Below are 27,278 nucleotides of genomic sequence, written 5' to 3'. Positions count from 1 at the left end.
GGCATTGGACAGGAGGTTCCTCTATCCAAATTCCTATGGTTCACGGCAGCCATGTTTAATGATCACCTCAAATAGATTAAGCCAGTTATTCATTAGGTCCTACAGAGACCTTGGGATAAGAATAAATGCTTCAGGCAAAGTACGTTTTGAGACATTTAAATGGCACCCATGAAACTGCATGATTTTTAAATGGGATACCGTGACATACAGGCATGCATTACATACATGTAACATTTCAACTAAAAACAAAGGTTACACCCATATCCGAAAAAAAATAAAAGACACCTGTCCAGTATCGTGTAGATTCTCCGTTCAGATGGATTGCAGCAGAAATTGAATTTGCCATGGGATCCACAAGCTCTCTGAATTAATGTGTAAGTAATGCATCCCATGCCTCCAAAATAATGGTCTACAATTCCTTAATAGTCTTATGCCATTGATGGCATGTTGAGCTGTATCTCACATTTGTTCTATTGGTGATGATCTAATGATGGCAAACTCCTCCAGCCATAATCTAGTGGCTATGGACCTGTGCGGTGCTAAAAGAGACCGCTCATGACTGAGTGAATGCATAACACAAGCCAGAAGGATAGTTATGGAGCATGTCAATGTATCAGTGGTCCCAATGCAGGCCAGGTGAAAACCCCTCAGCCGCCAACTCCATGGACTATACGTTGCTGGTAATGTTGGGGACAAATTCCTTGTCAGGTTTTCTCCCTATAGTTATCATGCATCTACCTAAAACAGCTGGAACCAGTCATCTTCGTGTTACGTTGCGGTGTTCACGAGCACTGGCGGTGCGCATAGACTTGTGTCAGCAAAGGGACCAGAACGTAGTGTTGGCTTCTGTACTCCAGACATAAAAGGGAATGTTGCACTCTGTTACTTGTAGCCTCAGAATTACATTTTCCAGTTACCTGTGGAAATGTAGCATGCCAGTTGAATATTATAATTCAGACCAGATGCTGCCCATGATTGTTCACCAGCAGAAGTGATTTCTAACGCTGTACATCTTCTCTGATGTAATTTCACGGGACATCCGTTAAAATGTTGCAAATGAAATTCCAAATGACTTGCTGATATCAGAGAAGGAATGACTCATCTGTCCGGTACCTACCATTAAGTCGCTTCAATCCTGATAAGACCGGCATCCTCACTGCAAATTATTCAACAACAGACTGCAGAGATACCTCTTAATATATAGTACTTCAACTGCAGAAGATACCATTTAATGCGGGTTGTGGTGGAATGTACTAGGAATGGAAGAGGCTCTCTCAATTGTGTGAGTGTTGTTGATGAGAGAAAATGCTGGGCATTTTTAAAGTGTGTGCAAGGCAGCTGCTAACCGTCGTTATTGTAAAGGTTTATTTTGAACATAAGTAAAATTAAATCAACCCATCAGCCTGAAAAGGGTTCAACACATGTAATACAATGAAGGTGGTTACCTTTTGCACATCTGGCAGTGCAACATGTCTTTCTGTATATCTGGCTGGAGGGGCTTATCACAAAGCGGGCAAGGTAGGCTGGCTTGCTGTTGGAAACAGTTGTCACATATCAAACAATTCAGATACCACTGACGACTGGTCCGTGTACCACATTCTGCACATATTCTGCAGTTCTGCCAAGGAGAAACGATGGGTCAATTAAAAATCCATATAGTATTTGACAGTTGAGATATCAGTAGGAAAAATATTTTTTTTAATAAATACCTTTTTAGAATTATTTCTTACTAATTATTTTTTACCTAAATTAATCTTTTAGCGCATAACTTTGTACATATTTTGTAGAAAATAATGATGCTTTTTCCCCCCAAATAGCAACTTTATTACCTTTTAAACATGTATCTGTTAATGACTTTTAGAGCTAAAGGAAATTCCTTATTTTCAAAATCTCTCTGGAGAACAAACAAGTCTGGCTGTCAATCACTCTCCCCTTCTCACAACACTGAGAATATCATGTTATGGCAGAGGGTGGGGAAAGTGGTAGAGGATTTTACAGGACACAGAAGACAGCGCTCAAAGGGGTGTTCCAATGTCTCTCTCACTACAAAATATGCCATTTGACTGTGGTTGCCGTAGTTAGAGGACATTGAGCAGAACTATAAGCCTGAATAAACAAATGAAGGGAAAAAAGATACTTGCCTAGCCCCTTCGTCCATCTGGACAGTGATTTAGGTATCTTTATTATTCATACCCCCTGTATAAGGACTAATTTCACTTTAAGGGGCTTACTTTCTTTACTCCTTCACATAAAAACATCACTCATAAACCTACACATAGTAAAGACCATTCCAAGATACACATAATAGAAACTCACCTTACACTTCCAACCATTTGCTGGTACAGAGTCCATAACAGGCTGGAGACAAAACGTATGGTAACCTTTATCACAGGTGTCACAGACAAGCATCTTGTTATCATCTCCAGAGTGTCTAAAAAAAAAATCAGCAAAAGGGAATGTTAAATAAGATCAACCAAACAGAGGCTGAGAAACTTTAATGAATGGGGGAAAACAATCTATTTCCAAATGAGGAAATTCTAAGCACTATCTAAATATATAAAAGGCTAAAAGCCTGCGGTGCTGCCGACAGCCACTGGAGGGCGCCTGACAGAGTTCTGTTTGAGACACACATGCCTTTGTACACTGCAACCCGCAATTTATAATGCTCCCTATACACAGGACAGCCACCTCCTGAAGATACTGCTCCCACCATATACAGTCCCTTCATATTCTAGGCTGCAACCACAGTTTATTGTGGATCAGTAGCAGTCCGACTGAACAGGCAAGCTATCTTCTGAGGAATCGTCTTATTGGCTGAGAAATGCGTTAGTAACCCCCAGATGACAACTGCGGAAATAGTGGGAGTGTCTCCTGACCACCCACCAGGTATCCAAGGGCCAGTGTTCTCACCGGAGAACAACGGCCATGACAGCTGACTATTCGCACAATTCAACCCACCACCTCGGGGGACTGTGAGCTGAAATGTGTCCCCTGAAAAGTCCAAACAATTGAATTCCCCCTCCTGTGAGTCACCGGATTTCTCCAAAGCCCACAGATGACAGCAACTGTTATACACAAGACCAAGTGCTCTACCAGCTACTTTTCTGGGCACACTCACGAAACATCAATTTATGCCTTATAACTATATTATATGGTGGCCAGAGACCCTAGCGTACCACTGCACTCACCGTCAATCTTTCACACAAACATACATTGATCTAGGACTTACTTGCAGTTCTGACAGATTTTGCAGTCTGGACACTGCCAACCAGCACGTTTCAAAGGGGTCACCACTATGTCCAGACACATGCCGTGGTAATGCTGACCACAAGTTGTGCAAAAGAGCTGGTCCAGCAAGTCCCCAGAGCTGTCACACAGTGCACAGTTTGCATCGTCCTTAGCTAGAAGAGAAAGAAACACAGCTGTAAATGTAACAAACACAACACAAATATCTCAACGTGAAATATCCATGGTCACACTATATCCTAGAGTTTTACATGGTTATAAAGGACAGCTCTAACTTCCATTGATCTATCCCATAATTTTCCAGGTTGTGGAACCATAGTAATGTCTGTACCAACAGCCACACAGACCTACTCCACAATCAACATTGTAACCGCTGTAGTGTCAGAGCATTCTAATCCCTTATAGGCCTATAAGGGATTGTAAGGCTGACACTACAGCTATTTATTACTATACATATCTCTAATTTTGCACCAACAAGGTGGCAACTGTAGTCCTCAGACAGGTGTCTACAGTACATCAAAAGGCTCAAAAACTATCCTCATTCAACTTACAACGCTCAAGAGCCTGATCCATGTGCTCTGTGCAAAGAAGAGAGAAGCAGGTAAGATCCTGAAAGGCACCAGATCCAGCAGCGCAGGGATAATGGTATGTCTGCGAACATGTCTCTTCACAGCATTTGATAGTAGCTCCAAGATGCTTACAGTATGCACATGGCTACAAAACAAAGGGAAGAAAAAGAGCATTTTAAATATCTGGAACGACTTGAAAAAAACAAATAAAACAAAAAAACACCATTAGACAGAAGACAACTCAAACATTTTTGTACAAAATTGATATATTAAAAATGAATCAAGTGTTCATATATCTATCTTTCTCCACGTACATTTATCTCAATACAGTTTAACATTTATGGTGATCCATATTAATAACTTTATATAAAGTCTCCCTTTCATATTCTGTAGATGGTGAGGCAGACATATCGGGGGTCACTCTGTAGCTATAATACACCATTGGCATCAGCCCCTGCCCTAACAGAGTTCATGGTCTACATTCCTTAGCACTCAAGCAATGCTAGCCACTGTATCACCAATAGATTGGACACACTTATAGCAATGACTATATAGTGCAGATCTGCACTATAAGCGTCCAAATCGCACGTGTGTCGGTTGGCTTGCCGTGTGATTCGATCCCGATGCGATCCAAAAAAGATATATTTATTTTTAAAACTAATAAGAAAGGCCCATTTCAATATTTAACTGTTTCAATGAATTGCCTTCAGACCATTTGCCTGCAATAACTATTCTTTGACTATGGCCCTAGCATTTTGAGGATTTGCACATCTCTTACAGCACCATTGGCACTCAAAGGGTTAATCTTTCTGTGCTTGGAAAGCAAAAGGAACAATTATTATGTAATGAATCTTACACAAATAATATATATATATATATATATATATATATATATATATATATATATATATGTGTGTATGTATGTATGTATGTATGTATGTATGTATGTATGTATGTATGTAGGGTGGCGGCGGCACTCGCACAACAAATGAAAACACGGAGGTGTGGGTATATTCTTTGACTATGGCCAGGGGCGGATCCAGGATAAAATGACAGGGGGGGCACCATGATAAAAGAGGGTTTAGGTGGGGGGGGGCGGTGTTAGTGGTGCCAGTGTACATGCTAAGAGAGCGGCAGAGAGAGGGTGGGAATGGGATTAAAAATAGGCCCTGGCATTTAAAGTACGCAGGCCCACCATGGTGACAAAAGTGAAGGATGTGGTTTTGCGCGCGCCGAAGGCGCGCTCCGGGAAATGTGGTGTGGCCACTCAACAGGGGGCGTGTCCTTGAGTGTAGTGTACAACACCATATACAACTTCTACACATTATGCAACAAAATACTAGACCCCATTATACTTGCCCCTTACACATGATGCCAAATGGAATGAGCCAAAATTCACATAATGCCACACGGATTGTGACAAAATTCACATAATGCCACACAGATTAAGCCAAAATTCACAATACGTTTCATAAACAGGAACATTGTCTACCGAAGGCGCTCATTAAACATTTACACCATAATGTCCATTACACGTTAAGTTACACACCATTATATCCATTATGTCAAACACCATAATGCCTATTAAAAAGTATGCTACATAAGTGCTGCTTATCTACATGCTCATTGCCAAGGGTTCCATGCTCATTGCCAGAGGTTCCATGCTCATTGCCAAGGGGAATACATGCTCGTGGTAAATGGGGGACAGCCGCCAGGCAGAAGTGATAGCCACTGACAGTGGCAGAGCCTGGCTGTATTCAGAGCACTGCAGGTCCAGGCTATTTGAAATAATACCCCTTTCACACCAGAAAATGCATTCCCAGGTTGGCCCCTTTTACACCAGCCTAGTCCCTGCATTTTCTTGTGTGAGGGGGAGTGAAAACCACCCCTCCCCCCCTTTAACCAGTTATCTTATTTAACCAACTATATCTTCCGAACCAACTGACCCATTTACATGAGACAAGTATCATATTGAAGAACTTTTGAGTGGGCTTTGAATGATTTTGGTCCAGTGAAACTGGAACGTTTGGTTCCAGAGTAATCTGCCCTCAAAGAACATGAACAGCCATGAAATTACATTTCAAAAATAAAAAAATTAGTTTACACGTAATATCTCTAGAACCGATTGACCGATATGGACCAGCCTGATATCATATTGAAGGCCCAGCGATTTGGAATTGAATGAGACCAACCACAAGCTTCTGTGATGCCAGGGGGGGCACTGGCAGCCGTCGGAACTGGGTGGGGGTCGGAATTGACGGGTCCCATATTATCCTATGGGGGAAAAAACGTTACAGCTTTGCCAGGCGATATCTCTGGTTCCCGGGGGGCTAGAGACACGGGGCTGGGCTCGTTGGAAAGCCCTGGTCCTCAACTACAAAATGAAATGACAGGGGGGGCACGTGCCCAGGTGCCCCCCCCCTGAATCCGCCACTGACTATGGCCCTAGCATTTTAAAGATTATTTGCACATCTTACAGCACCATTGGCACTCAAAGGGTTAATCTTTCTGTGCTTGGAAAGCAAAAGGAACATAATTATTATGTAATGAATCATATATATATATACTATTTGTGTAAGATTGGATGGATGGATGGATGGATGGATGATTTTCTCAATTGCCCCATTGGTTTGCAATAGGTTCGCTAAGCTAGTAGGTATGGTAAAACCTACTTGGAAGAACAAACACTGTGTTCCAAAACTTTAAACATTCAATGAACCTTAGTATTTTTTTTATATAATACAAGTGAGCCAGGCTTAAAGGTGCCCATACACGGTACAATTATTGTATGGAATGTGGACTAGATCGCATCGCATATGTTTTGCAATGCAATGAGATGAGATCTTGAACTAAAAATATGTGCAGCAGATACTTTTTGAACTGTGCGATGGGATGTGTGACGGGAGCGCGCATCTCATCGCACCCGCTGTACCGTGTATGGGCACCTTTAAATCTAGATATCTATTTTTTTTAGGATTGTGTGTTTTATGTAACACTTAACAGGAATTGGAACATTTTGTAGCTTTATTAAGACAATGATATTTGTTGCACCAACAGTGTTTACATTATACACAAGTACAGGTTGAGTATCCCCTATCCGAAATGCTCGGGACCACGAGCATTCCGGATAGGGGAATTTTTCGGTTTTTGGAATATATTTTTTAAAGCATACTTACCTGTCCCCTGATGGTGTCCGGTGGTCCCCCGGCGTCCACGCAGTCCCCGGGCATCCACAGCAGGCCTCCGGCATCTTCTCTGGGTCTCCAGCGGTCCCAGGAATGCATTGCGCGAGTGTGCGCGCGCACCGGTGACGTCACCGGCGCGCGCACACACAGTCGCGCAATGCATTCCTGGGACCGCTGGAGACCCTGGAGAAGATGCCGGAGGCCTGCTGTGGACGCCCGGGGACTTGGTAAGTATGAAAAGAGGGTTAGGGGGTTAAAAAAAACAACAAAAAAATTTGAATGATTCCAAAAACCCCGTTTTTTGGAATAATTCGGATAAGGGATGTCCGGATACCGGATACTCAACCTGTATTAGTACCGAAAACGCCTTTGTGCTGTAGAGACATTACAGTACACAATACACCTGGCTTACGTTTAATTTTTTAAAACAAAAAAGTACCTTACCCCATGGAATGCAGCGTCTTATGGGTTTATTTATGAAGCAACCCAGCACTTATTCCTGGTATTTAAAAAGGGCAATGCTATCACTGGCCAGTCTTGTATTTCTTTAACAAATGTAAGGTATTTATTTCTAAAACCTCAAGTACAAATCAATTCTATTTGACAAGTGAACATGACTTTATCTTCGTTCAGGAACAGAACAGTTCCTATAAGTTTATACTACCGTTGCCATATGCAAACACACAGAAAGCATTGCTGAATGAATAATGTAGCAGAATTACACCATTAGCATTATTGAAGCTTTCCGAGCTGTCGATGCACCTTAATTGCAGACCTTAAAAAAACAAAAAAAAATAGGTTTACAGCTCAAAGGCTCCAGAGCCGGCGCTGCCTCACCTGCCAAATCTGTGTCAGGCCTTTTATGACGCATGAGTCATGCATCTACCAGGAGTCATAACTGTTAAGTTAATTAGATCTCCTAGATTAATATGCTTAGCTCAGATCAGCATTGATTTTTCTAACCATTTAACAATGTCCCAAAACAGATGTGAAGCCCAGCAAACTCACTTTGCCTTCGTGTTTACAAAGTGTGATGACATTTTTACAATTCTGCATAATCTGCTCAGCCAGTATTAAGGAGAGACATAATAATTCTTTGCCATCTGCTTTTTAATTTCACATTCGCTTGCTCTGCACGTTAAACTAATAATCATTTTTTGCACGACGCTAGCATGGGAATTGGGTCGAAGGAGAAGCAAAACAAGTGTGTTATACAAACGGCTGCATTACTCTCACTCATAAATGCAGAGTACCATCAATTTCTTCTAAAGAGATCATATAGAAAGCTTGCACTCCCTCAGGCAGAGGTGGCCGTGGCTAGTGACTGCATATACACAATGAGTGGTCAAATAATCTGCAAAAAGATGTAAAAAAAAATAAAGTAAAAAACGAATACGAATAGGAACCCATATTTATCTCAGACAGACGAAAGCTGGGTAATTACTGGAGACATTGATTCTGTCCAACATCAGAACAAATCCCTGTGAATCCAGATTGCCCATACACACTTGAGCGATGTTCATGAAGGACAGAGAGCATGTGTGCATATCGTGCATACACAACGAGCAATATGGGTGATATGCCAGTGCAATATATCCAAATGGACAACGCATCCTTCCCATGTACCCAGCATAAGGTATCATGTTCATTTTAAATACCTTTTTCAATACGTGTGAGATTTTAGTACTAGCACTTAAAAATAATGTTGCCGGCCCAGGATGGACAAATGGGCAATGCCGGGATGGCAATTATAAAGCAAAAGGTAACAAACAACATATGCATCAATCCCATACAGTGACCCACGTAATGGTAAAAGAAAAATGACCCAAGGGTGACTAGCGGTCCAGCGCATAACTGGTAAGGACAAAACTCACGAGACAGGACAAGTCAACCAACCTCTGTATGTGGATTCTGCAGTAGTTTTGTTAGCTGGGTAAAAGGGGAATAGTAAAAAAACTTCCTGTTGTGTTAACTACACCCACACACATCAACAGGACCGTACACAGACAAGTTGCAAAGTTTTCTAGTGCGGTTGAGGATTTCAAAAGTGAAACAAAAACCTACATACAGAGCAGATATAGTGCACTCACTGAAGCAGTGTAGCAAACAGACCAACACAAAATAATTGTTTAATGCCAAAGGAATTCAATTACGAAGAAAAGAAGTATAAGAATATTTCAGAAATTGTAGACTACTATAAAAAGTAAATTTCCCTCCCCCCCCCCCCCCCCCAAGAGTATCTCTTTTTAGCAGCAATCAAAATAACTCAGTCAATAAAACATTTCCACTACTCTGAACTTCCACAAAATAATTTTATACATTAAGCATAGTTCATGTATAGCAATGGCCATGCTTAAATTTCAGAGTGATAGTGGAGAACGCACTTTGGTAATGGTCAGTGTAAAATGTAACTCAAGGAGAACCACCACCTTATACTTCAATAAAGAATAGAGAGATTGTAACTTTTAACTTGGTGAGTGCAGGTTCCATGATTCTAGAAGCACACACTAAACAGGCCTATACTTAGGACACATGGGCATGTACTGAGGCTCGAGGAAAAGCAATTCTGTACTGAATTAAGAAGAGGATTCTTCACCATTAGAGCAGTAAAATTCTGGAACACCTTGCCGGTTGGGGTGGTTACAGCCACTACTGTTAATGAATTTACATAAAAACTGGATACATTTTTGCCCACTAAGGGAATGCTATGGATATGACTTAGTCAAGTCTTCAAATATATCAAGAGTTTTAACATAGTAAAGGGAAATTGTCTTCAAAGGAGGGGGGCGGCTTGCCTAAAACCTTATTGTATGTCATACAATGCTATAATTGTATACCTAATGTCATGGCATCGTACACGCTATAAAATCGCATGCAATTTTGCGGGAGCTGCAATGCGATCCTCCGGGGCTAAGAGAGCAGTGAATAAATTACATAGGAAAATCGCATTTGATTTTCCTACGCAGAATAGCCCACTAAGCAAATAGCTTAGTGGGCGCCCAACTAACATATAAGTACCACCTTATCTTATTAATAAGAATAAGTTCAAGTCACAATAAAAAAAATTACATTTAATAAAAATGCCCTCAGGGCATAGCAGTAAACAATAAAGGTTTGTGTGATACAATTTCAGTGAATCAACAACAGAAGGTATCCTCTTATAAAGTTGACATTCAATATAGCCGAATATCGTAATTAGCCCATTAGTCCAATGCGTTTCGTCATGAACATGACTTCATCAGGGGCACAGTACAACAGTGTACTATGATAATCACACGATCATAAATTGGGACTGGGTTTCTTCAAAGGAATAGAGTGATCCGAAGGTTTTGGATCCCGTGGATCTATTATGTATCAATCAAGATATACACCAGTTGATGTTATTTAAGAACTACCAGGGTTCTTCAGGCGAGATAACGGCCTTCAAACTATGATGGAAACACATAAGGGCATTGGTGATCCAAAGAAAGTGATGTGTACTGCTCAGCTCCTAAAGTAGAAATGCATTTCTACTTTAGGAGCGTAGTAGTACAGTTTAGCGCACCCTGAACCCCCCTTTTTTTCCATTTCTAAAACCGGGTCCCATCTAACAGGGGACTTAGATTACATATAAGCAGGCGTCTGTCTCCTGCATTTCAAAGTCGCCGGAGTGCCGCCCTACCACCACGATATATATCTATATATATCAGGCCTGATGACGATACAGTTGATATATTAAAATGTTGCTGCATTAAAGAGTTTTTTTTAATTAACCGACCGAGTGAAGCAGTTTGGAGTGCCGCACACATGGATATATACCGTATATACTCGAGTATAAGTCGACCCAAATATAAGCCAAGGCACCTTTATTGACTCAAGTGGGACCCTCACTCGAGTATAAGCAGAAGGGGGCTTTTTCAGCATAATTTTTTTTTCTGAAAAAGTAGACTTATACTCGAGTATATATATATATATATATATATATATATATATATATATACATACACATACATACATATACATACATACACACATATACATACACACACACACACTATATATATATATATATATATATATATAGATATATAGATATAGATATATACACACACACACACGTACGTGTGTGTGTGTTTATACACATGTATGGAAAAGGTTAAGCCTCTTGTATTTTACACTTCAACCCGATAAAATTCTAAGAAAAAAAAAAGAGTAATTGTAGATGGCCACAAATTGCCCGTGTGCCAATTAAAAAGCTAAGCTAAGTAGACATGAGAACAATAACTAGATCACCTCTGGTGCCTCCGTTCAGCTGACATTTCACAGTGTCGCTAAATGAAGCGAGAATATGAAGGCACCTAATAGGCTAACATAACTGTGAGGAATAGGATTGGGCTGTTCTGCTTCGAGTTTTACCTATTTCTCCCCTCCTTTAACCTTTACGTCTCTCACATGAATGAACGCTGTGCCTGCTCTGACCTTTACACGGGGACAGATCCATCATGCGGCTCTGCTTAAAACAGAAAACAAATGGTGGTACAAACGGATATCACGGACTCTGCTTCTCTCGCCAGCGTTCCTGCCTGCTCTACATCCACTATGCGCACTGCTTGCATTATCACTTCCAGAGCAACTCAATTTAAAAAAAGTGCAGCGAAAGCTCAAACTGCACCACTTTGAATTAATGTTTAGGAACAACCAGGTATTCCCTGTGTACATAGTTGAGGCGGATTACGGAAGATATGTCCATTTAGGTTTTAAGAAAAAATACAGTTAAATAAAAGAACAGTTGTCTACCTCCAGGAGAATAATCACAGAGTAAAGCCTACCTCGTCTAAATTACACGTTACATTCATGTGAAGCAAAGCAAGTAATTGCAACTTAAGCAGCTTCCCAAACAAACAAAACCAAGAAACAGAATAGGCGTACATTTGTTTTCAATGCTGCAAAAGAAACGATTTTCCTCTGAACACTCTGCTCCTAGAAGAAATTTGCACATTCAATATCTTCCTTAACATAATCTCGTTCATATCCCTCCCTGTCCCAGTGGAGTTTACAATCTATATTCCCTGCGTGGACCCAATGTACACGCAACACACATTTATTCTAGTGTTAATTTTGATGGGCGCCAATTAACCTATCAGTATATTTTTGGGATGTGGGAGGAAACCGGAATAACCCCACGCAAGCACAGGAAAAATATACAAAATCTGCCATGGTGGGAATCAAACCTATGACCGTAGTGCTGTGAGGCAATAATGCAATTACAGCCCCTCAGATGGCAACTTCACCTTTTGTGTGCGTTAACCCACAGAACCTGGAATAAGTTCTTGGAACTACGGGTTAACAGTTTCATGGCACCCATGATCAGGGCTGTTAATGGGAATTTCTGTTCAAACCACCTCCAACTTGAACAGAAATCTGTGTTAATTGTAGCCTGCAGACTGCCACCGGCTGTAATTGAATAGCCCCAGCATATCAATTAGCTCACAGTAATTGAATTCGGCCCATAGAGATCAGTACCAGGTAGTGCCAATATGATTTGATGCGCTTTACCTGTACAAAGTTCACCACTGGATTTCAAATACCACGCTATTGGGACTTGGCATGTGCTCCTAAAAGTGAGGAGAGATCCACAGAAAAAACGTTCTTCATTTCCTGTGAACGTTAACAACTTGATCACTACGTACTAATTTTGACTTATAATGGAAAATAAAATCTGATCCTCGCTTGTTGATACAAAGTATTCTATATGAAACTGTGGCCAGAGGCTGTTCAATTAGCCATGACCGTCAGCAATTATCGGGGATTAGGCTTTGTGTGCCCATTAGCATCTCTTCAAGACCCATTTTTACACAATATCACAGGGGCCCAGAAAGGCAATCCCAGATCCCATGTATTAAGGCCCAAAACCAAAATGATACTATTGGACTTAAAAGACCGGGGGTTTTTTTTGTAAAGCAATTGGCAACAGCAATTGAATACCCTCCTAAATCTTTTTATTTTTATATTCTTTATTAAATAAATATAAAATGTATTTAACTTAACATTTGGATTATTAGTTTAAATATACCAGTAGCATATACTTAAAATTACCGATTGGGTTGTCATTTCTTTAATAGATTTCATATATTTGAATTTATTGAATAGATGCGTGTTTATCTGAAACAAGTAATCGTTTTATAGTGCTCATTACTTGTTAGAGCTGGGTATTTTACTCTTACTAATAATGCTAACCTAGCTATAGTATAAACCGGGAGATAATGAAAAGAATAAGCTGCGCATATTCCCCCATACAGAGCCCTGGAAACAGCTGTTCTTCTAACGATTGCTGAATGCTCATCTGCACTCATACCTGTATAAATCACACTATGCAGATGTTTTGGCAAACCAAACACACTTAATGATGTGGGAAGCAGAGCAACTTTCTAGAGAATTCCTCACAGCTTTATAACCTGCTTGCAGACATGTGGGCATTCCAGGAGCAGCTGGCACCACATTGGGAGCATTCCAAAAGGTAAAAAGACTGAAAATAGAGCCATGTAGATTCTGACTGCACAGAAAAGAAAAAGCACAAAATCTACACATACAGTCATTTCCATCAGTCTTGACCTGTGGTACCCAATTGAAACAACCTTTCAGCTAGAACAGACAGACGGAATAACTCTGGCATGGAGAAAACTACTCTTTTGTGACAGCTTGCCAAGTGGCCTTAATAGTAAAGGGCTAAATTACCCTCGTATAGATAACATTTGGGGTACTTGTTACCTTGAACGGCGCCCATCGCAGGCATCGCATGTACATCGCATGCAATTATAATGGCATGCGATGCGACCGATGCCCGCGATTTCACATAGAAATGAATGGTAAAAGTTAAATCGCGTCGGTCGCATCGCATGCGAGCAAAAAATGCATGCAATGCGACCGACGCGATTACCGCGATTTTACATAGGGAACAATGTTAAATGGCCCAATTGACCCGATTTCACATAGGGAACAATGTTAAATGGCCCACAGACCCCAAATACCCACCCTGAAGTGTGAAATGGCCCCCCCAATTGTTAACGCCACCCCACGATCAACATCAACACGAAGCGTGGTGAGCGCAGCGAGCCCGCGAGGGGCGGCGGTACGCGTCCTCCGACCTTTTCATACCCCCACTATCCACGTCGGCGTGGAGGTGAGAATAGAAAGTGTGGCGAGCGCAGCGAGCCATCGAGCCCGAAGCGTGGCGAGCGCAGCGAGCCCCGCGCAGGGACGCGGATACCTGTGAAGGTATCCGCGTTGGCTCGCCACACTTTCTATTCTCAAATCCACGCCGACGTGGATAGTGGGGGTATGAAAAGGTCGGAGGACGCGTACCGCCGCCCCTCGCGGGCTCGCCGCGCTTCGGGTTGATGTTGATCGTGGGGTGGCGTTAACAATTGGGGGGGGGGCCATTTCACACTTCAGGGTGGGTATTTGGGGTCTGTGGGCCATTTAACATTGTTCCCTATGTGAAATCGGGTCAATTGGGCCATTTAACATTGTTCCCTATGTAAAATCCATTTAACATTGTTCCCTATGTAAAATCGCGCCGGACGAATCGCATGCGATCGACGCAATTTTTTTCCTTGCGATGCCTAGGATCAATATTGTGGGCGCCGTTCTAGGTAACAAGTACCACATTTGGTACTTGTGTAGATTCACGGCGGCACAGATTGCATCTCATGCGATTTGCGTGCAATGCGATGGGAAATGTGTAGTCGCCACTGTTCGCGAATCGTGTGCGATTTGATCATGTGCGATGCAATGCGATTTAGCACCCCCCCCCCCACTATAACTTAGCACACCCCCACTATCCACGGCACCCGAAGTGTAGCGAGAGGATGCGGTACATATCCTTCCGACCTGTTCATACCCCCACTATCCACGTCTGCATGGAGTTGACTTTATAAAGTGTGGCGAGCACAGCGAGCTACCGAGGCTGAAGCGTGGTGAGCACAGCGAGCCCCGCGAGGGGACGTGGATTACTTGACGTGTATTCCGCTTCCCCTCGTTGGTGCGCTCGCCACGCTTCCGGCTAAGTTTTCCCGTCCCCTCGTTGCACTCGCCACACTGTATAAAATCAACCCCACGCCGATGTGGATAGTGGGGGTATGAACAGGCCGGGAAGACGCATACTGGGGTTCGGGGTGACATGGATTGTGGGGGTGTGCTAAACATGTATAGTGGGGTGTGCTAAAATCGCATTACATGCGATTTGCGTACGATGTGATCCGCGGGCAGTGCCGCCATGAAACTACACAAGTACCAAACATTTAAAGCCGGTTGTGACTGTACATGGAAACAATATAAATTTTTTGGTAGAGAAATCTACTTCTAGGAACGGTTTATGAATTATGGAGACAATTTCGTTTTTTGCTCTGGCATCATGAAAAAACTAGTGGATGAATGATAGGGACGAGTCTCTACTATTAAACCAAATCAAACAATCATCAGATCAGGGGCAGGTATTAATTACGGTGGAAAAAGAAACATGTAAACAGCAAAAAGCAGTGGGTTCTTAAGCTTACTCAAAGATCAGTTTATCACACAAACGGTAGAAGCTCCAACTCGTAAAGAGGCACTGGATTTAGTATTAACAAATAACATCTAGGGACCAGTGACCACAACATGGTTTCACTGGAAATCAACTTCTGTAAACTGCAACATAAAGGACTGGCAAAAATACTAAACTTCAAAAAAGCTAACTTTGAATTATTCAGGGAAGCCCTAATAGAAATTGTGTGGGAAGAGGTATTGGAGGGGAAAAATGCAGAGGAAATGTGGGATACACTAAAAAATGTGCTCGAATCATAAACTATTAAATACATACCAAGGGTAAATTCAACAACAAAAAAGCCATCATGGTTGGACAAAAGAAAGGACAGCAATCAACAATAAAACAAAAACATTTAAATTCTATAAAAATAACGTAAATGAAGAGGCGTTCAACAAGTACAAAGAACCAAACAAAACTTGTAAAAGGATAATCAAAGTAGCTAAAAGGGAAAATGAAGAGCGCATAGCCAATGAAAGCAAAACCAACCCCAAAAGTTTTTCAAGTACATAAATAGTAAGCGAATAATTAAAGATAATATGGGCCCATTAACCAATATCAATGGTAAGAATTTTACGGAGGATAAGGGAAAAGCAGAACTGCTAAATGGGTTCTTCTCATCAGTGTTTACTAGGGGAGAGCAGGCAGTGGAACGCACATGTACCACAAATGGGACGAACAAGTTGGATCTCAATATTGATTTCACGACTGAGGAGACATTATTGAGGCTCAGTAAAATCAAAACAAACAAATCACCAGGGCCAGATGGTATTCTACCTATTGTACTAACGGAAATAAGGGAGGAACTAGCGACCCCTCTATATTACATTTTTGATAATTCACTATCATCAGGTAAGGTACCAAAAGACTGGAGAATAGCTGAGGTATTACACTAGAGAACAGACGTTTAAGGGGGGACATGCTCAACATGTTCTAATATATCAGGGGCCAATATAAGGAACTGTCAAACACCCTTTTTACTGCTAGAAAGGAATCGAGGACATGAGTTTATATTAGAAGAAAAAAGTTTTTGTTCCCTTAGAAGAAGAAAATTCTTTACGGTCAGAGCAGTCAAACTTTGGAGCTCTCTTCCGGGAGAAGTGGTGTCGGCAGAGACAATAAATAAGTTTAAAATAAGGTTGGATAAATATTTATTGGTTAAAACAGGGGTTCCCAAACTTTTTTTGAATCAAGGCACCCGAAGCATCAGAATTTTTTTTGTGGCACCCCTAGGCTAAAGGTTTCTCATTGAGAAAGTCAGAAACGAATATTAAGTTAAATATATTGTGTTTATATCTCGTCCTTAGGATCAGTTATGTGGTAATGGAAAAATTTACTTCTGTTTGTCCATAATTTGACAATTATATTTGACATTAATAACTTGAATTGGTCCTGGACCATCAACCCAGGGCACCCCTGCAAGTCCCCCAAGGCACCCCAGGGTGCCACGGCACACAGTTTGAGAACCACTGGGTTAAAAACATCCATGGGTACAAATAATAATAATAATCTTTCTTTAAAATTTTCAGAACATACTATACACCAAGGGATAAGCTATAAAAACCTAGGTTGAACTAGATGGATGCAAGTCTTTATTTAGCCATTTCTACTATGCAAATTTGCATGGCATTTTCACTATTGTATAGTGGAGTGACCTAGAAGGAAATTGAGGTATGTATCTCGATATAACATTGGGGAAAATGTGCAATAAAGGGTAAAAAAAAAAAACAGATGATTGACACATGGCGTGTACAGGCCCTCAAAAAGTATTATATGGAAATAAGTATATAAGTAATAATATTTTGCAGTCCAGTCCCCCCCTCTTTCCCCAATATTTGTGTATATATTGTACACTTGAAGGTAAGGCTCCTTCATTCTGGCACTGGCACCCCTCCCATCTACCCTCAGGTGTTTTAATTAGCACAGGTTCCTACATTGCTGACTACATGTTAATATGGGCTCTATTTGAAGGTAAGACCTGGATACATTTATATAAGGTGCTAGTATTAGAAATGTTAGGGACCCATCTAATGACTTTCACCTGGACGCGGTGGATGGGCCAACATATTTGCACAAATGTGTGCTAAGAACTTCAATTATACTCCATGTTAATTGTTAGAGTTTATCAAAATTATTTTTACTATCAGTGCTCTTAGCACCTAGAGTGTGCATCAGTATTGTTCTCTTTTTTCCTGTATGGTACTAGAAGCCTTGGTAGCACCTCAAATTATGTTTAAAAATATGGTGTGCAGGGGGCGTGGCCTAGCTGCGGAGGAAGCAGGACGTTAATGCTTACAGCTCCTGCAAAAACGACCCCCTAAAATCTACTTCTGGCCCCCCTATTGCCTTGTACCCACCCCTCATCACTCGCCTGCCCAGCGGGGACCCTCCGGATCTGGGGTGATCTTCCTGCGCAGCCGGGGGTCCGTGCGCTCACTCCCGGCAGGTTGAGGCCTACCGCCAGCTCCAAGCCGCGGCCTCAATTTCTTCACTCAGCCGGCGGCCGAGCTCCGTGGCCGGATCGCGGCTAACTCCGCATCTGGGACCCGCTGGAAGCCCAGAAACGGCTCATTGAGGTAAGCAGGGCCCCCCCACACCCAGCGCAGCCCTCTGCAAGCCGGCAGCAGGGCCCCGGGACCCCCACAAGTGAGTGGAGTTCAGCAACTCCACAGTCATACATCCTGCGGCGGCCATCTTGGATCCTGGATCCTGCTGCCCAAACTGCAGCTATAGTGTGAAGACCTGCACACTGTACCCCCTCACATTGCTGTCTAGGACTGCTCTCACCTGCAGTCCTCCAGCTGCAAGAATAAAACCAATAAAGCCCCTTTACCCCTGCCTCTCCCTGAAGCCTAAACCCTTTGCAGTAAAGGATCAGAGATAAAGTGTGGCCAGTGCAGGCACGGCCACCCCATTTGCACCCGTGGGCTGCATGGTACCCCCATCGGATATTCTGATTCATATGTCCTGCTATCCTTCATTATGACATCCTCAATGCCTTAAAAGGATGCTGACACACTCTCTCACTCTGATATGACTTGAAACCTATACTTAAGTGCCTATGTATCACTGACCAAAGCTGTACCTGCCTGCGGACCAGTCTCAACCTGTACTTGAACCACAAACCATTTTGTACCTCGCTACAGCGTTACACTTTATGCAATAACCATGTCCCCTAAAAAAGCAAAAGAACCGCTTGGAGTCCCCCCAGTAAGCTTTTTTAAAACCTCATCTCAGTCTCCTGGCTCGAAGCACGCTTCAAAAAAGGACACGGGTACGTCTCCGTTGTCCGCACTCAGTGCACCATTTGACCCCAACCCGACGGGCAACGGCCAGCAACCTCCTACTGGGGACGATGCTCCACTCACACTTGGGTTGATGAAGCAACTATTGGCCTCGTTCAAAATGGACATGTCAGCAGAATTCAAATCCGCGCTTCAATCTTGCCAACAAGATATAGAGGCGGTCGGACACCGCACCGACCACCTTGAAAACAAGATGGATGAAGTGGTCAAATCACACAATGAACTTCTCGTTCTCCACGAGGGAGTTCAGGCTGAAGTGAGGGCCCTGCAGTCTAAAATTTGCGATATGGAGGATAGATCAAGACGCAATAACATTAAAATAAGAGGCATCCCGGAATCCGTCTCTAACTCGGACCTAACAGAATATGTGACTGATCTCTTTACGAAATTGATGCCGACCACACAGATCACAGATTTCCTCCTGGACCGTATCCACCGCTTACCAAAGGCTAGGAACGCTCCACAAGATGCTCCACGAGACACACTGATGCGACTCCACTACTTCCATGTCAAAGACTCAATACTCAAAGCTGCTAGACCACCCAGCCGCTCCGCATCTACCTTAGGAGACCTCCAGATTTTTGGCGATCTATCCGCGGCTACCCTTGCTCTCCGCCGGTCATTTTCCCCAGTTACAAAAGCCCTCCGAGAAGCTGATATCCCATACAGATGGGGATTCCCTACAAAGCTACTCATCCGAAGAAATGGCTCTACATTTGTGGCCTCTTCACCGATTGAGGGCTCACAGCTCTTGGCCTCCTGGAAGTTGGATGTACCCTCCTTGAGGAGCCCCGATGAGTTGCACATCGCCCAGGACTGGTCGACAGCAGGCAAGTCCAACTAATGATAGGCTACTCTCTGGACTTTGGACTCTATTTCTCAACCCCCATACAAGAATATTTTGGTCCTATTAATAACACTCTATTTGCTGACTGCTTTTTTGTTTCTTATGTCGCACTTCATCCGGACTCACGTTATGATAGTCCTGCGACCATGCACAGGGACCTTATAAGTAGATTGACATATAATTCACAGTGTTACACACGAATGCGCTGCAGCGCACTGTGTCACACCCTATGTTTTGTTTTACATTGATTATTGAGCAGTACAGGATAGCCTTGCTATAGAAGCCCACCACAACCATCTTGTTATATTAAAAGCCGTTACTTAACCTGATTAATGGGAATGTGAGGGCCACGAATTAGGATTACTTATTATATATAGTAAATTTTGCTTCTTCTAAGCCCTCATGGGAGTGAGGGTGTTGTCAGCTATTCCCCCATGCCCTTACTGTGTCACCTAAGCCGGTGACCCTTGGTAGCTCCTCCATGGAGTTATTCTGTTTTTTTTTTCAGTCCCCTATGCTCCCTTGTGTTTTCCACCCTGTCTTTTTGCCTTCCCTTGGTTTCACCTTAGATATTTCTATTATGTACACTTTTGCTTTCTTTTTTATGATTAGAGTTCGCTGTGAAGTAACATGCCCGACTCATCGTATAAATGGTTAAATTGTTGTCACTGAATGTCAAAGGCCTCAATTCACCTAACATAAGACGTTTAGCAATGAGATATTTCAGTAAGTTGAAAGCCCACGTAGTCGCTCTACAGGAAACCCATTTCCTCCAGTCCTCCCCTACCCAATTTTCCTGCCCCTCGTACCCCCATTGCTATCAATCCAATGGCCCCTGTAAAAAGGCGGGTGTCGCCCTGCTATTCTCCAGGTCTTGTGACTTTGTTTTAGAACGCCAGATCCCCGACCGGGATGGCAGATACCTAATCTTAATTGGGAAACTAGAAGGTAAACAGGTAACACTGGCGGTCATATATGCCCCTAACACTAAGCAAATCCCATTTCTAAGAAAGTTCTGTAACACCCTCACTGCATGCCGCAAGGGATTAGCTCTGGTTCTGGGAGATTTTAACTTAGTATTGGACCCTTCCTTAGACAAATCGGTGAAGCTCAATAGACGTAACAATAACTCGGCATCTAATCAATCCTCTGCTTTTCGAAGGATTATCCATGAATACGATCTCTACGATGTCTGGAGAGCTAAAAACCCAAATGTAAGCGATTACACCTTTTATTCCCCAGTCCATGGCACTTATTCCCGCATTGATTTAGCCCTTTCAGATAAATGGACATTACAACAAATTACCAAGGCCTCCATCTTACCGGTTACTTGGTCTGACCATGCTACGTTATGTCTCCATTGGAATTTATCCTCTGCCCAGACCCCCTCTAGCCCGTGGCGCCTTGGCGAGTACCTCTTAGCGGATGTAGAGGCACGGCAGTCTATCTCTGAAACTCTTTCCCTCTACCTAGAAACAAACTCACCAGAAGACACGTCTCCGTACACCTTCTGGTGTGCGTTAAAAGCAGTCATCCGGGGTTCCGCAATCCAGGCAGCTGCACGCATACGCAAGAGAGCAGATGCCCATCAAGCAGATGTCGAATCCCGTATGGCGGACTTGGAAGCTAGACATAAACTTTCCCCCTCCGACTGCAGAATTTATCAAGAGCTTCTACGGGTCAGAGAAGAATGGAATGTCCTAGCCCTGCAGGATGTTCATAGATCCTTAACTAAACTAAAACAAAAATTTTACATACAAGGCGATAGAGCGGGTAGACTCCTCGCTAGAAAGCTGAGGGGTAAACTCGCAAAGGATCGCATACGATCAATTGCGAACTCCCGAGGAATTAAAGTGTCTAACCCAGCAGATATAGCTAATGCCTTTGCTGCTTACTATTCTGGCCTTTACAACTTGGCAGATGACCCAGCAACCACACAGCCCTCAGACTCTGCCATAGATCAATTTCTGGCTCGAATCAATCTACCTTCCCTTAGCGAGAATGCCCTTCATACATTGGCACAACCCTGGTCTTTGGAGGAGATTACCTCAGTTATTGACTCCCTCCCAGCCGAAAAAGCTCCTGGCCCAGATGGCTACATTAACAAAATTTTATTCCTGTTTTAAAGACGTCCTTTCCCCAATTTTGGCTCAAATATTTAATGAAGCATCTACCTTAGGCAGTTTCCCAAAAGAAATGTTAGAAGCTAGGATAGTTGCTTTCCCCAAACCAGGGAAGAACCCCGCTATTATAACTAACTACCGTCCCATTGCATTGCTTAACTCTGACGTTAAAATATACGCCAAACTCATAGCCAACAGACTCAACCCTCTGCTCCCCACCCTCATTAAGCAAGACCAAGTTGGATTTGTACAGGGTAGACAAGCACCTGACAATACCAGGAGAATGATTAATCTGGTTGAGGCCTTCTCTGGGTCCGGAGAGCCGTTATTGCTTTTGTCTTTGGATGCAGAGAAGGCCTTTGATCGACTTCACTGGGGCTATTTATATGCAGTCCTACGCAAGTTTGGGATAACGGGCCGTGCACTGACATCCATATCAGCCCTATATTCCTCTCCATCAGCCAGAGTGTTTGTAAGTGGTCTGCTTTCCTCCACCTTTTTGATCTCCAATGGAACTCGCCAGGGCTGCCCCTTGTCCCCCTTAGTTTTTGCACTAGCCATTGAACCACTAGCCGAGACTATACGATCATCGGAAGCCGTAATGGGGCCGAGAATATCGGGTGTGTCATATAAAATATGCCTATTTGCTGACGATGTTCTTCTTTCCCTCATTAACCCGGAGTGCTCCCTACCCAATATACATAAGATCCTAGATGAATACTCTGCAGTGTCTTACTATAAATTAAATGGCTCCAAAACTGAAGCACTGCCCATTAACTTCCCCCCTGACCTCCTTCAATCTCTACAAGCTAAATTCCAATATTCCTGGCAAGCTGATAGCCTTAAGTATCTGGGAATTCACATTACCCCCACAATAGACAAATTGATTCAAGCAAACTATACCCCTCTTCTCCACAAGATCTCGCTGATGTCCACTGATTGGATGATGTTGCACATATCATGGCTTGGCAGAATTGCGGCCTTGAAGATGATGTTATTGCCTAAGATTCTATATTTATTCAGAACCATTCCCCTTCTTCTCCCTACCTCTTGGTTGAATAAATTCCATTCAGCCTTTAGTAAATATGTATGGAAAGGAGCTAAACCTAGACTGGCCCGGAAGACCCTTTCTTTATCAAAACGGGCAGGGGGAGTGGCGTACCCAGACCTGCACAATTACCAAATTGCTAGTCTTCTCTCCCAAACTGGGGCCTGGTTTGTGATAGATGACCCCAAAGTGTGGGTGACCATGGAATGTAACTTAATCTCCCCTTTATCAATCACAGACTGCCTGTGGCTCCCCACATCCATTGATATACACCCATTGGTATCAGTTTCCGCTGTCCTACATACCCGTAAGGCCTGGTTGGAGACAGTGAAAGCATCCTCAGATATTTCTTTACCCTGTACTCAACTATCTCTCCCAGCCATAGCCTACCAGATACCGGACCTTACCTTTACAACGTGGGTCTCTAGAGGGGTGCTATCACTCGCTGAAGTTACAGCTGCAGGTACTTTGTTATCTTACGCACAACTCCAGTCCCAGTTTTCCCTCTCCCATAAGGACTTTTTTAAATTCCTTCAACTTAGGCATTGGCTATACGATATGACTCCTACTCCCCATGTCGTGTCCTCAATCCCTTTGTACATTAAGAATAAACTGACTTGTGCGACTAGTAGAGGAGGTATTACCTGGTGGTATAATCTATTGGTTGAACCGTCGGACTTTGTAAAATTTCCCTCTTTATTGAAGTGGGAACGGGATTTGAACGAAACTATAGATGAAGAGGAATGGCACCAAATCTTCCAAATCTGTTTCAAAGTGTCTAAATGTATTTCCCATACCGAACAATACTATAAATTACTTCACCGCCTATACATAACTCCAGTTTTATTGCATAAATTCAACCCCAGTAATTCTAATCTATGCTGGCGGGGATGTGGATACGTAGGTTCCTTATTACACATATTCTGGGAATGCCCATATATTTCCAATTTCTGGACAACTGTGTTTACACTAATCTCAACGGTCTTGAAAATCCCTATTTCCCCGACCCCAAAAGTAGCAATTTTTCATATATATAAAGGAGGTCTGACTAATAATGACAGATATGTTATGGGCCACATCCTAATAACATCCAAAACTCTGATTGCACAGAATTGGCGATCCACCCAAATCCCAACTATCCCTCAAATCGAACGAGCTGTTCAAAGCCACTGCGAATATGAATCAGCTGGAGTGCGTTACTCCTCCTCGACCTCCAACCCTCTAATCAAATGGCTTGGATGGACTGAATATTGGACTTCCAGACCTTAGTTCATATCTGACTACCACAGAAGGAACACTGATCACACTCTACTGATCAGCCTCTCTGCGCTATTTACTGCTTTGAGTGCCTTTTGACTGATACGTTTACTTTAAGTTGATTTCTACTTACACTTATGATTGCATCCATATGTATGGTGTTTACTTTGCTCCTTTATGCTACCCGCCCCTGAATGTCACCCTTTTTTTTTTTCCCCTCTTCCCCTTTCTGTACCTTATGATTTTGTTTGTTATTGTTAATGTATAAAACCAATAAAAACTAATGTTAAAAAAAAATAAAAAAATATGGTGTGCAGTCCAGTCCCCCCTCTTTCCCGAAAATCAATAATAGCAGGATATTTTGACTCGTTTCGTGTCATTCCAGTATTTCTGAACCCACTTAGGAGGGGTATACAATTTTAAAACTAATCCAATCAACTGCACCCGTTTTTGCAGCTATTGAAGGCATTTTTCACCAGTGCCTTTTCACTTTTTTTGCATTGGCAAAAATATGCCTTAAAAAGTGGCCACAAGTTTGCCGGCAATGTGGTAATCACGTGGATTGGCAGCGAAATTGGCAATCCAAATTATTTTATTGTCACAATTTTTTATTTTAGCTGTAAAAAAAAAAGACATTCAAGTTACAGTAATATAATGAATATAGGGTTAAAGTGCAGACTATAAATTTTAATTGGAGGGTATTCATATCAAAATTGGAGGTAGGGTTTAGGAACTGTGACTGTATAATATGAAGTCCCACGTTATCAAAAGTATTTAAACATTTGACTCAAAAGCAGTTGCATTGACAGGTCTGGGCCATACCTTAGTTATTTCAATTAATCAGGAAAAAGATCTGGGGCACAATGTAAGAGGGTGTGAGAATCAGAAAGTGAGGATTTTGGGAGAGTTTTAACATTTTTTTTAAAGCTGAAATCATTTCCATGGCAAAATGATCCTGGTGTATGAGTGTAAATGATTGCCGCTTTAAAAAAAAAAAAAAAAAAGGAAAACTCTCCCAAAATCTCTCACTTTCTAATTCTCACACCGTATTACATTTGGACCCTGGAGTTGATTCAAAGTGTCTCATTTACATTTGGAAGCTGATGCTGTGAACCGACAACGTGGATTCGAAAAAACAAAGCTCAAAGCAAGTGAAACATGCTGGCTGCAAAAACAAAACAGTCAGATAGCGGGAACATAAGGACTAGCCAAATTAAGAGTTTTTTTTTTTTTTTAAATTCGGAGTTGAAAAAATGAATTGGTGAGCCTGGAAACACTCAAAGGCCTGGACACCAACAGAAGACAACAGTGGTGGATGAACCCAGGATTAACCTACAGTGGTGGATGAACCCAGGATTAACCTAAACCCAGGTAAAGAAAAACCATCTCGGGGGGTAGGTATGTCATAATTATTATTTTTTTTTTAAATTGGAATTCAGCCGGCATCTCGTAACTCCCGCAAACTCGGACTGTATTACATCCAGGCAAATGTTTTTTTCAACCCTTAAAATTAAAGCGGAAAGTCTACTTCAAAACGTTGGCAAAAAAGTCTAAAAAAGATTGTGTCAGTGCCCAAATAGAAATGAAACAAATTGCATATACCTACGCACAACCTCACATGAGGTTTTTACTACCGCTAGGATCACACATGAAATCCACTCGGTGAATTTAAAAACATAAAAGAAAAATAAATCTTTTAACAAAATCAGGACATAATTAACAATCATCTGGTCATGCCGAAATACTAACATCTTGTAAATCAAGTCTTGTGTTACAATAATGGATTTTAATTTGACATTATTTATTCAACAACAAAACAGAAAGTAGTCATGTGTGAATAAAGCAAGTACAAAGAAAGTACACCCCATGAGTCAGTAGCTTGCAGAAGCATCTATAGCAGCAAGAACCTAAATTAATTGCTTGCCAGCCTTAAATCGGGTCTGAAAGATTTGGCCTACAACGCTGCTTCAGCTCATTAACGTTTGAGGGCATTTACGCACAACTTTGTAAAGGTCCTGCCACAACATATTAAAAGGGATGGATGTCTAGTCATTCCAAAACCTTGATTATTTTCTGTTTTATAGGTATTTAGTTTTATGACAGTGCTCCTAGATCCACAGCCAAATTCTAACCAAGTTCCACATTTGGAACCACTATCCTAGTAGATTTTCAGTCAGAAGCAACGTTACAAACCAGAGTAATGGTGCAGTGCGCCATCGCTTTGAGTTCAGATAAGGGTCTTGCATTCTGCTATATATGGTTGTTCTCATGGCAGTTGTGAGATTTAACTTGCCTTCTGGATTCTGTGCAATATGGTGGAGCATCACATGGTAGGATTTTGAGAGAATTTGCTGTGTTGACTGCTCTGGTGAAGCCAATGTTCCCTTCTCTTACCTAGCTATAATTCCCCTTTCTTATTCCCCATCTGTGGAAGCATCTCTGTTGCATAGATGGCTTTAGAATGCTTTTAACACTGATGTAAAACAACTTAAAATAGCTGCAGTTGTCTTTCTTCCTTGGTTTACCATTATTTACTGGAAAGCTCCAACTACAACTTCAAAAGGTTCTGCTATTATAAAGATGTAGCAGCACTTCCCGAGGACAAGAGATGGTAGCACTCGGCACACACCACCTTCTTTCTTGATATAAAAAAAAGCAGTAGATGTGTTTTATTTACACAAGGCTTCTCTCTGACTTAGCTTTGCATCAGTAAGGAAAGAATAAAGTATGTTGTGGGTTACTTGTTCGTCAGTTTGAGGGCATTTTAGGATTGGGACAGGGCTAGAGGATTGTAAATTTATGTCATGATATGTACAAACCGATATAAAAGCGGTTGTACTTTAATTTCCATATGACATGTACGTTAAGGTGTCAATACATTTCAAAGAAGATACGATACATTTTATTTAGCAGCTTAATAGGACAGTCGCAACTTTCTTCCATAGGCAATATTGCCAATGCAAAAAGTTTACCGGCTACAAAAACGTATTGGTATGACCTTGTCCGCAGATAATCAGGTAACCTAAAACATAACTCCTACTGCAGGTGCTTTGTCAAGCTAGCGCTCAGGTAGTACTCATTGCAGAAACAAGGACAGCGGAGTTAACAAAAATGTTTTTTTGTTGATTTTTTTTTCTA

General features: G+C 42.1%; 1 protein-coding gene across 12 annotated transcripts in view; it reads right to left on the bottom strand.

The window, feature by feature from the left end:
* The window catches only part of KMT2C (lysine methyltransferase 2C), a 218,964-nt gene that overhangs the window by 110,871 nt on the left and 80,815 nt on the right, over positions 1-27,278 (bottom strand). For all 12 annotated transcript variants that reach the window (XM_083189044.1, XM_083189048.1, XM_083189054.1 and 9 more), the window contains exons 7-10: positions 3,798-3,960; positions 3,230-3,401; positions 2,317-2,431; positions 1,446-1,618 (exon numbers count right to left, since the gene is read on the bottom strand). In XM_083189044.1, coding sequence (XP_083045170.1) covers positions 1,446-1,618; positions 2,317-2,431; positions 3,230-3,401; positions 3,798-3,960 — 623 coding nt within the window. The remainder of the gene's footprint in view (positions 1-1,445; positions 1,619-2,316; positions 2,432-3,229; positions 3,402-3,797; positions 3,961-27,278) is intronic.

Source organism: Crinia signifera, chromosome 5 (genome assembly GCF_055691185.1).
Source record: "Crinia signifera chromosome 5, ASM5569118v1, whole genome shotgun sequence".
Classification (NCBI taxonomy): domain Eukaryota; kingdom Metazoa; phylum Chordata; class Amphibia; order Anura; family Myobatrachidae; genus Crinia; species Crinia signifera.
The sequence above is the reverse complement of the archived record's forward strand: the minus strand, read 5'-3'. Positions and strand labels throughout refer to the sequence as shown.